General features: G+C 52.6%; 5 protein-coding genes across 5 annotated transcripts; 4 read left to right on the top strand and 1 right to left on the bottom strand.

Moving 5' to 3' along the window:
- Positions 1–357: 357 nt before the first annotated feature.
- Positions 358–1657, top strand: BO66DRAFT_322884 (GOLPH3/VPS74 family protein; the record flags this gene model as incomplete). Its single annotated transcript, XM_025643783.1, has 4 exons — positions 358–627; positions 740–986; positions 1052–1545; positions 1607–1657. The coding sequence occupies 4 exons, from the start codon at positions 358–360 to the stop codon at positions 1655–1657; spliced, it is 1062 nt and encodes a 353-aa protein (XP_025504064.1).
- A 718-nt stretch (positions 1658–2375) lies between these two features.
- On the top strand, positions 2376–2840 carry BO66DRAFT_92320 (uncharacterized protein). Its single transcript, XM_025653710.1, has one exon. It carries the CDS (start codon positions 2541–2543, stop codon positions 2784–2786), a length of 246 nt encoding a protein of 81 aa, XP_025504063.1. The 5' UTR covers positions 2376–2540; the 3' UTR covers positions 2787–2840.
- A 54-nt stretch (positions 2841–2894) lies between these two features.
- Positions 2895–5633, bottom strand: BO66DRAFT_411556 (uncharacterized protein; the record flags this gene model as incomplete). The annotated part of the gene is made up of 2 exons (XM_025649296.1): positions 2895–4052; positions 4491–5633. 2 exons carry the CDS (start codon positions 5631–5633, stop codon positions 2895–2897), a joined length of 2301 nt encoding a protein of 766 aa, XP_025504062.1.
- Positions 5634–7163: 1530 nt separating this feature from the next.
- Positions 7164–8375, top strand: BO66DRAFT_322812 (uncharacterized protein; the record flags this gene model as incomplete). The annotated part of the gene is made up of 2 exons (XM_025643780.1): positions 7164–7459; positions 7520–8375. 2 exons carry the CDS (start codon positions 7164–7166, stop codon positions 8373–8375), a joined length of 1152 nt encoding a protein of 383 aa, XP_025504061.1.
- Positions 8376–8573: 198 nt separating this feature from the next.
- On the top strand, positions 8574–10948 carry BO66DRAFT_392041 (CBS domain protein). The gene is made up of 5 exons (XM_025647406.1): positions 8574–9356; positions 9438–9907; positions 9965–10082; positions 10131–10309; positions 10369–10948. The coding sequence occupies exons 1-5, from the start codon at positions 8976–8978 to the stop codon at positions 10799–10801; spliced, it is 1581 nt and encodes a 526-aa protein (XP_025504060.1). The 5' UTR covers positions 8574–8975; the 3' UTR covers positions 10802–10948.
- Positions 10949–11227: the final 279 nt, after the last annotated feature.

Raw genomic sequence — 11227 nt, 5'->3', positions numbered from 1 at the left:
TCCCCCTGGGATCATTTCCCGCCTAAGCTGCTTAAGCCATAGTTAATCCCGTCTCTCATCTCGGCTTCTTCTTCCCTTTTCGATCATTCCGATTTTCTACAATTCTTTCGCCCCCCAAACCTCCCAAAGGGGCCACTCTCAATCTACAGTACAATCAATCGGTTCATGTCGCAGGCGATACCGGCATAGACCTCATTCCTGGCGTGTGCACCTTTCCAACACGATCCAACGCCCCTCCCTTCATTCGGCCTCAATCCTTTGATCTCGCACCCTCCCCGCTTCCGCCAAACTCACCACTTCCACCTTCCTTCCCTCCTCCCCCACTCCTCCCCCAAACGCACCGTTCGATAAATCCTCATGGCCTCAGCCGGGGGCTTGACTCGCCGGAGAGGTGGCGGTCGAGTCGCTGGCGCAGAAGACAATGATGACAGCAGAGTCTCTTCGCCCATATCGAGAAACGGTTCGTCGCTGGACAACCGCGTCCCCGAAACGTCATTCACCAGCGCCGAAAATGGTCATAAGATCGCGTTCGACCCCCGAGACATCAGCGAAACGGAGGAGCGCAGCAAACAGCCCAAGCTCACCCTGATGGAGGAGGTACTTCTACTGGGATTGAAAGATAAACAGGTTGGGCACCTTCCCTTGTGATCCTTATCTCGGCTTTTGTTTTTGTGGGGCGATCGATATACGGGGCGATGTCTCAATTGCTGACTGCGGCCTTTTCATGTCGGTATTGTAGGGCTACCTTTCGTTCTGGAATGAGAACATCTCCTACGCCCTGCGAGGGTGCATCGTGATCGAACTGGCCCTCCGCGGTCGCATCAGCATGCAGAAGGATTCCTCTCGACGACGTTTCCCCTTGGCCGATCGGGTGATCGAGGTGATCGATGATACGCTGACGGGCGAGGTCTTGCTGGACGAGGCGTTGAAAATAATGAAGTCGAGCGAGAAGATGAGTGTCAACTCCTGGATCGATCTACTGAGCGGTGCGTACAATGGAATTCTGGTATTCTCTGGGTTGACATCGACAAAACTGATCTGTTGGGACCAGGTGAAACATGGAACTTGATGAAGATTGGTTACCAGCTGAAGCAAGTGCGCGAACGTCTCGCCAAGGGCCTGGTCGACAAGGGCATCCTGCGCACCGAGAAACGCAACTTCCTCCTCTTCGATATGGCTACACACCCCGTGGCTGACGGCGGCGCCAAGGACGACCTCCATCGCCGTGTCCGCAACATCTGCAGCAGTCGCACCGTCATCCTTCCCGGAAACGCCTGGCTTCCCGAGGACGCTGAATTCCGCTACCTGCGGACGATCACCATGGTATGCGCCGCGTATGCGGCCAATGTTCTGGAGAATGCGCTGGTCACAATGAGCCACGAGGCTCGGGAACGGGCATTCGCGCAGGTGGATGAGTTGTTGGCCGAGTACTCGCAGTGGCCGTTCGGCCGGAGGGCAGGTGGCTCGCAAGCCATTGGAGCCAATCTGGCGCAGGCTATTAATGACGAGGTGAACAAGGCTAAGGACAAAGAGCTCCAGTTGGAGGTACGTACAGCCAGTCATTGAAAGTGAAACTGCCCCGATAGCTAACTTCCTTTTGACACAGATTGTGGCAGCATGTTTGAGCGTTTTCACTAGACTTGATTCTCTACTGTAACATGCTTTTTCTTATTCCCATATCCCCCCCGCCCTCTGCTATAGCCTCCCTCCCCAGCTCTATTTCATTTTCCAATCTCGTCTACTACTGATACTACCAACTTTCATCGTCCTTCTCTCTCCGAGAATGAGAAAAGCACATCAACATTGCCTCCACCTAGGGACTTGACCTCTTTTTTCTCCTTCCTTTTCATTCACAGTTTTGGCAGTACTATTACCGGCGTACCGGGTTGGATCTGTCGCAGAAGTGATATGACGTTTTTGTGTCTTGTGTGTCGAACCTGCCGTGCTGCGAAGCGGCGACCCATTGCATTGAAACCTTGTTTTTGTACGAGAGATTACTTCTTTACTGGTTTCGATCCTTCATTGAAATGGTTCTTTTCACGTACTTTGGCCGCATCGGATAATCCAGTCTATGACCAAAATCTGCTCGTGTATTGTCTCTCTTCTCCTTGTTCAGTCAGCGCCCATCATTTGCGAACTTCATCCCTGCCCCAGCACCTGTTGGTGACGGGTGACACAGCCTCGGTACAACACGCTCCGCCCGCTAGATAAAACGTTGACAGTCCCGAAACTTCCCCCCATGGAACCAGGTAGTTTATGCAGTGGACGGTCTCATGTTCAATCTCGAACCCAACCGTTGTGCTTGTGCATGGGTACCGTGACGCACACCATTTGTAGCAGAGTGCCCGATTATCTCCATACCTTTGATAGATCATATGTATAGAACAATATCGCGTACCCGGTCTAGAATCACCCCCCCCCTTCGTTTCGAGGCCATTCCTATGCTCGTCGAGGTCGATCGGGCGCAAGGTAAAAGGGTCAGTGGCACATCTGTATGGTGACTGGTAACTTCATAGCATAGACGCCGCCGAAGCCTTCCAATGAATACCGGCATACGGGCCCCCATTGTGCAATCCGAGATATACTTCGGTGAGTGGATCTGGGTGCTGGTCATGCGATGTACTGTGGTCTACGACTGCGTAGTTTTCCTATGTGGGTTGTTTCTAGAGGTGAGGCGAGCGCCGTCGGGTCCAACCGGTGATCATAACGCAAGCACCTGTGGCAAATGGCTGACTCTAAAGCTTTATCGTATATGTGGTGCGATAGTCCAGATGAATAATCTCTAAGTCAAAAGGATAAACAGGCTAATCAAGGCTGCAACGAACAGAGTAAAAATACAAGGCTAATGGAAAGAAATCATAATGGCATATCACAACGAGATGAAGGATTCAAAATCAGTTGACATGAATTACCATCATGCCGCCTCGCCGTCCACCGCCGGCGCCGGCCGCTCCCGAAGCCAGCATGTCGGCTCCTCTCTCGATATCGTGGATGCTTTCCACGCGGCCTCGGATTACACCATTCTCCACTAGCTGAGCGATGCGCTCCAGCGCCTCTCCATCTGGCCGCACCGCAACAAAGCGGCTGAAAACCCCGTTTTGGGGCGGTTCGGCGTTGCCCTCGGAATCCCGGTTCTGCGCAGGCGTGGAGTCTACAGCAGTCACGACGACACCATTGGACTTGACCACGCGCGGAGAGTGGGCTTGTTGGAACATTTGGCGGCCGGCACAGTCGATGACAAGGTCGACCGGGGCCGAGCGATTCTGGCGGAAGATGGCCCCTAGGTCATAATCTTGAGGCAAAGGAAGAGGGGCATAGAGGATCTCGTCGATCTCATACTCTTGTCGCAAGTAGTCCTCCTGATCCTGGGCATCACAAGTTGCACAGACCCAGGGCAGTTGGTTGGGGAACAGTGTCCGTGACCGGAGTAGCTGCAGTGCCTGGGCACCAACTTCGCTATTCCGCGAATTCGTGACCAGGACTCGTAATTGCCGTTTCATTTCCTTGACATCCTCGGGAACAAACCCGGCGTACGTGAAGAGAGACTGCCATGCTGTGAGAGCAGGCAGAGGGATTGCGGCTGCCTCCGCAGCACTGATATTGTTGGGTTTCAAAGCGATCTCATCCTCTGAAGCGACGACGTAATCGGCCGCGGCACCGTCACGGGTGTAGTTGACCAGGCCAAAAACAACGTCGCCAACCTTGAATTTCGGACCGCCTGGATTCCGGTAGTCATGCTTGGGCGTATCAGCAACTGTACCACAGAAGCAATGCAGAGGAATCTGAGGAATGGATTTCGACGGGTTCAAGATGGTAGCTAGTCGTAGTTCATCGTGGGAGAAAGCTGCGGTTTTAACCTTGATAAGGTATTCATTCCCAGAGGGCATTGGCGTCTGGAATCCAGAATCGAACTCGACGCAAGAGTCTACCCTAGGAGCATCCAGAGAGGTGAGGTCGGTGATAGCAGTTGACGCTGGTCGATAGTATAGTGCTCTCATCGTAGATGGCACTGTTCTGTGCTCATCCATTGTGGTCGATTTGCGGTTCTCTAGCTAAACGGTAACAGCCGGGTTGGAAAAGTTATGATGTGATGCAGCGGCGAAATATGCTCAATGAGGCCGACGCAAGCAACCAGCCAGCAGGATATAGGAGAATGAGGAGCAACACTATTCCGTGGTTTCGCCGAATGACAAGGCGTAGATCGAGCGGGGTTTGTTCCGATCGCAGATTTTAAGGATGGACCGCTGCAGCCACAAGCGCGGGCCTTGACGTTTGGGTGACATCCTACCATTGACGTAACCCCGAGTATAAACACGCTTATATCAGCAACCTTTTGTGATGAGTCAACATCTAATTCGAAGTTCATTCGATATCACTGCATCGTCCGATCATTCAGCATCGGTTGAGAATTCCTCGAGAGGCCCGAGCTTGTTATGGCTTATTCCCAACTCATCCACAAGGTGCTCTACCTCCGCAGGATCTTCGAAAACCTTCCATTTATGGTCGGGCACACCGTCAAATGCAGCTTCAAATCTCTTCGGCGAATTCTGCTCGTCCAAATGGGGAACATCAGTGACCTTTCTGATCCAGATTGCCTGAATCCAATCCGGATGTCTCTTGTAGAGTTCAGAATAGGCCTCTGGATCCTTTTGAGTCGAGTCGCCAATGCAAAGCACCTTTCGCTTGGGGAACCAGCCATGAATTTTCTCTGCACGGTCCACCTTGTATTCCATAGTATTGACAGTGAACGATTTAACCAGCTCGCTCACATCTAGCCAAGATGTATCACGGAGGATCAGGGTTCCCGGGTTGAAATAGGTGTGAATGAAGCCGTGCAAGAACGGATACAGGTTGTATGGAGAAGCAGAAAGGTAAAACCATGTAGGCGTAAGGTCATGTTGGAGCCTGGCATAAAGCTCAGGCATTCCAACGATCGGCTTGGGCTCCTCCACGAAAGTTGTGCGAAGGATACCAGTTGACTCGGAGGTCTTGGTGTACTTGATGGTATCGTCAATGTCGGAAATGACAAGCCAACCCTCCGCACTGGCGTACGTCGTGTTCATCGTCACCTCGCTTGCCCAGCCGCGAAGGTACGAGCGTAGTTTCGTCCCGTCTGTAATGTGGCGACTGTTGACTCCCACCGTTTGGCTGATAATGCCGCTATCATCCGCAGGCCCAAGCTGATGAATTTGGGTCGCATTGTTGGGCAAGGGTGTTTCCAACATCATCAAGTGCGCAGGTGTTGTGTGATGTAGAAATGGCTGAAGTCGCTCCGCTATCCGATGACGAGTCTCTTTATCTGTGCCAATTTCCCCGTCCAGTCCGATGAGGTCTGCAACCATGGCGATGAGTTTACTGAGGTCCTTCCTGCTGTCTCTCTGGAACACACAAGCAACAACTTCTGCCCGCCATAGGTTGAGCTCGGTTGAGCCAGATATCGGTGCCTGGTATGCTGTGTTGTCGAACAGCCAGACGGTATGTTCGCGTTCATTTGCCATTTGTATTGCAGGCGAAGGCTTTGCCAGAAAGGATACTAAGAATTGCAACATGGCTGAATCCCGTTTCCACGCATGAGCCACCTTAGCCACTCGCTGAAGTACTGAAGTGGGTTTGGAGTGTGAGTCGGAGCTCATCTTGGATGTGAGGTGACTCTCTTGAGGGTCAACTATAAATAAGAGGTAGGTTTATTACCGCTAAACTTGATAGATGGAATGTAGCAGTGTAGGTTGTATTCCCAAGCACGAATATTCTGTTTTGAATGCAAAGTATCGCTCAGGACGGTGTCCTAATATATACGGCCACAGAGTGCGCCTGATCTGGAAGACTAGATGGGTCATATCCCGAGCCACAAGGCAGTGAAGCCCTTGGTCAAGTCAAGTAAGCCAACCTGAGTCATTTTTGGGTCAGTCAGTCAGAAGAGTAGACCATAAGGCTGAATGTATCTTGTGGGGTTCCTGGTCGCGAGAACCACACATAAAAGGCGCTTCGACTGCATCGATACAATTAAATTGCCGCTTGGCGCCCGAGTCAGCCTGCAAGGGCTCGTGACCCTATCAGAGCTCGAGGCTCAGCGGCTGACCGCTGGCGATCTTCTCTTGCGTGCCAATGAACAGACCATTTGCCCCGGTCAGATGCAGGGAATGTGCAGGAACTGGAGTAGAGGTCAATCTTGGTCACTGGGCATGTAAGGGATGCCGGCCCGTTGGATGTCGGATCGCTGCCTCCAAGAATAGATTTACTGAGACATCGTACTTAGCGCTCTATTGTGTCTCCGCTGAGTTACGCAGTACGCAGGTTTGGCAAAATCGCCACCATGCATGCCAGCGAACTAGAGATGCGATGAACGTTGCCTTCCATGACTGTTTCGTTGCCTTATGAGTCGTTCGTTGCAGGGTTGCAGTCACAGTAAGGTACGGGATAACAGGGATTCCGTCTCCGCCTGAAACATTATGAGGCAGTGCTATCGCGTATAGTCCACCAAATAGGAACAACACAAGTCTGACCTCGGACTGTTCGAGGAGGAATGAAGTCAGAGAGGAAAGATGATGCGGAGGGAGTACTGGGTAGGTAGTGGAATAAAGTGTGGACGGTACGCGGTACCTATGTACAGTAAGCTCCGACAGAGACGCGGCGCGGTTCGCCGCCCGGGTCAGTGGGGTTACCTGTTTGGGTAATCCGATTTGGCCTTCCCTTCCTTTCTTGGGGACAAGACTTCGCACCGTCCCATACTAAGGCTCCTCAGGAACAAGGCAAGTCGGCAACTTCACCTGCCATCATGGAACTACAACCCATGTCGAACTAGTCAATGACTAAGTACCTTCGTTTCTACTTTCTTCTCAACATATCGGAACGATAAAGCTTGTTACTGGGGTGTTGACATGCGCAACATGCGCAATCTGGGTTGTACACAATCACGTGCTCGCCTATTCTCTGCCGCGTCTCCATATCAATATTGCAATTCACAACCTAGTAGCATGTTGGTTATATGATCATAGCATACTCTAGATCAGAGACTAGCAATTGCCGCCATGCCTGATCATACCGTGTTCCAGAATACATACAACGCGCGTACTGGACGCGTCTATACACGAAAAAAAGTCTCCGATGAGCCCCAACAGCCTAAACGGAAAAAGGCATCGTCTTATTCGAAACTCTTTGATCGCATGCCGATACCCAAACCGAAAAGAATCCACGAGGTTGTTGACCGGAACAGTGGTCAGGTGTACTTGGAGTCTTTTAAGGAGCCTTCCTTGGCCTCTTCCAAGGGTGCGGCCTGGGTCCATGAGACGCCTTTCCTGCCTGAAGGATGGGACAAACAACTCGTTGCACGTGGTGCACCTTCATTGATGCATGCGGCAACGAGAGAAGCTCTGTCGGACCAAAGAAATCTTCGACCCGAGCTGTTTGCTTCCGTGCCATGGCGGCTCGCAAAGTCTCTGTGGGATATACTTGGCCAGTGGTAAGAGGTGCCCATCCTCCCTAAACAGCTGCGAGATCCTAATTCCCTTGCGCTCAAAAGCAACAAACAGACTACATATGCCTGGAAACTATTTGCAACAGCATATCCCGAGGAGTTCGGTAAGATCGCTTCGCACCGTGCCATGAAGGTCGAGAGCCCCCTCATGCCGATGCAGGACTACTTGAGTCTGGTCAAAGGTGACTCGTTGAGCTGGTGCGCGATCTTAACTCTGGCTGCCACACATGCTCGAGTTCCTGATCTCGTAGGCTTGGCTAACATACCCAATCTCATTGCGCTGGAGATTGCCACACCACTGCAGTATGAAGGCATCCAGGACGAGAGCGAGGCGCCTATGGTTGATCTCAATGATCGAGTTGTGCGGTCGTGGAGTGAGTTGGCACAGAGCTCCGCGGGATTCGTAAATTTGAGGGTCCTGATGTTACAATTCCAGTCCGACATCTCATCTGTCGCACTACGTTACCTCCGTGACTTGCCAGCACTGCAGTTTATGGTGCTGAATGGGTGTCCTGCCATTCCAGCCGGCGCTGCGGTTGGGTTTGAGTTAGAGGGCTGGACTGTTGTGGATATGGGCGAAGTGCCGACATCTGTGCAGAGCATCTACCAGAAGACGCTGGAGATTGATGGGGCAGAGAAGTCGACCTTCCCTGTTGATGCCCCTACCTTCTCTCTTCAAGTTGGGCAGAAAACACTGAAGGTCTTACGCGCGACCTCGAAAAAAACTCATCGTGCCGTTGGCTATAATCCCATTTGTCTTCGGCGCATCAAGGATTATGCCGAACCGCCTGTTAAGAAACAGAAAACGACTTCTGATCAAAGACCTGCAGGCCCGAAACGGGCAGTAATGAAAGAGCGCAAGCTGAAAGATCTTGGGGGTATGCTGCAGGACTTTCTCTAGCTGGAGTGGATACACGTGATGGATGATGGATGATGTCACTTGCAGGAGACAGGCGCATGAGATCTCTCTGGCTCGTATGTACCTGTACGGCTGCAAGCGTGCGGGTGCCTGGTGATCGCGCAAATGATCTGCATGTACTCCGTACTTCTTTGGCTTTCAAGGCTTCATTCAGCTTCCTGTGAGCTCACTGTCCATGGAAGTATAACATTGATGCCCCAGGCCTCCGTCGGACTGAAGATACAATGACGCTGGTATGACCAGCGGGAAGACGCTAATTGGCTGACAGCCGCCGCCTCCCCGCGCTACTCCCGACCGGTTGACGCCAGTTGTTCCCCGCCTTGTGATTGTGACTCGATTCAATGACTCCATCGTCCCCAGTCGTCGATTTCCTTTCTTTTCTTTTCTGACTGTGCGTCTTGGCTTATCGCCCGTTAACAGGCTATTTTGATATCTGATCTCTGATTCGCTTTCTCCGTTGCTGTCTCCAGCAGGAGTACTGTAACTTACCTAGTAGTACCTACTGCATCTCACTCGAAAGTTGGGCATCGCCTGCCTCCGAGCTCCCCTTACTGGTTTACCACTCTTCGACCACACCCCACGATGGCCGACTATCCTGTAGATGCGGCGGCGGAGAATGATTCCAGTGGATCGAATATCGCATCGCCCCGCTCCAGCACAGATTCCCGGACTACTTCTGTGGGCAACCGATCTCTCCGACTTTCATCTCACACGTCCGGTCACCAGCACCGCCAAAGCATGAGCGAGAGCCTTCGCGGAACTCCTGGGTCTCCGAGGGCTCGACGACAACCGTCACTCACCCAGTCCGCCATCCAGAGCCTCATTGATAATCCTCCGGCTCCAAGCAATGTCAACTCTGCATTCGCCGGTCGGGACTGGCGGGAAATCCAGATTGGCGAGCTTGTCAGTCCCAACGACTTGAAATTCGTGGAGGTCGATACCGGGATTGAAGAAGCGACGAATGTAAGCGGCCAGGAAACACTTCTATCGGTTTACTTTTTTTTTTCTTTTCGTTTTTCTTATCACAAAGGCTGACAAGCATAGATCTTGATCGATACCGCAGCTCCGGTGCTCCTGATTCGAGAAACGCCTGACCAGAAGTCTGCCGTGGGCACTTTCGACTACTCCGATCTCAATGCATACCTTCTGTTGGCGGCAGGACTGACGCAACCCGATGAAACGTTATTGGCATCGTACGAAGAACTAGCCCGAAAGGCGAAACAGGGCATCAAGATTCCGCTGAAGGATGTGAAGGATTTGGGAAGGAAAGAACCGCTGACAACGCTGCCTGCCTCGGCCAACGTGATGACGGCCGTGCAGACTTTCGGAGGAGGCGTGCACCGCGTTGTGGTAGTCGATGAACAAAAGGAAAGGGAGGTGGTGGGCATCTTCAGTCAGTACCGGTTGGTCAAGTTTCTCTGGGAGAACGGACGTAGCTTCCCGGTGATTGACCAGCTCTATCCCCAATCCTTGCATGAGCTGGGAATTGGTTCGCGCGAGGTCATCTCAATCAAGTATGTTCCATTGTCAGATGCAGATGCGAGTGATACGTACTGACATTTTCGTTGCAGTGGGGACCGGCCGCTCTGCGAAGCCCTTCAGGTCATGAATGACGAGGGGGTTTCATCAATCGCCGTGGTGGACAACCATTTCAATGTGGTGGGCAACATCTCAACAACCGATGTTAAGGTATGTTTCACTGTCCTCGAATAGCACAAGCGTCGCTGACATCGATAGCTACTCACCCGGTCGTCCTCACTCCCACTACTGCGCAACACCTGCACACATTTCATTTCCGTTATTCTGTCTACACGTGGCCTGGAAGAGGGCAAGGACTCATTCCCAGTGTTCCACGTAAACCCGACCTCGACTCTAGCACATACCGTGGCCAAAGTGGTTGCGACCAAGTCTCACCGGTACGTTTAGTAGTATCTGCTCCAGATAGTGCCCGGCCTGACTATGAATCATGATACAGCCTGTGGGTCACCGATCCCCTGTCGCCCGCCTCGTCAGGGCCCCCGACCCCATCTCATTCATCCGTGCACATTCCTCTTCCGACGACTACGCAATCTCCGCCGCAGACCCCCGCGATCGGCAGTAATCCGAGCCTACAGGCCCCGAATTTCAGCTCTGCGCACTTGCCAAGCCCGCCCCAGTCGTTCCTCGGCGCGACAACCATGGTGCCATCGATCCCTGCGTCAGCTCTGCCGGGGGCACGGCTATCGGGACGCCTGGTGGGGGTGGTGAGTTTGACGGATATTCTGAACCTGCAGGCCCGGGCGAGCGGGCTCAGTCCGGCCGATCCAGCGGAGAGTCGGAGTCGACGTCGCCGGAGCAGCAGCTCGAGTGTAAGTGTGCGACGCAGTGGGGAGATTGGACGGGAGCTGTTCAGTGGGAGGATTGTATAGGTGAGTACGACGGGATGCAGATGCAACTAAGACAGGCATTGGCTTCACTTCATCATTTGTTTCCAATCAGCTTAACCACCATCAAGTGACATTACATACACGGATAGCCATCCGAATAACTGGATCATATTTACCCCTATTGCACGCATGTAGCCGAGAATACGTTACTGAAACCCATCGGTCCTTGCCCTTAGACACCCGAGGTAGCGGAAATCGCCTCCCACTCACCATCAAGCCATCCATAAACACCTACAGTATAGTACCTAGCTAGCTAGACTCCATTAGAAATCTCCGACAAAGCTCCGAAAGAGTATACCCTGGAACCGGGGAGGGGAGAGGTGGGGAGGGGGGGGGGCAACCAGAAGTACTGCCCGAATCCTCCCATCCCAGCGCATCCCTTCACCCTCGGCAATCGAACAGCAATCG

This window comes from Aspergillus aculeatinus, assembly GCF_003184765.1.
Source record: "Aspergillus aculeatinus CBS 121060 unplaced genomic scaffold BO66scaffold_24, whole genome shotgun sequence".
NCBI classification, from domain to species: domain Eukaryota; kingdom Fungi; phylum Ascomycota; class Eurotiomycetes; order Eurotiales; family Aspergillaceae; genus Aspergillus; species Aspergillus aculeatinus.
Note: the sequence above shows the minus strand (reverse complement) of the source record. Positions and strands in the feature narration are given on the sequence as shown.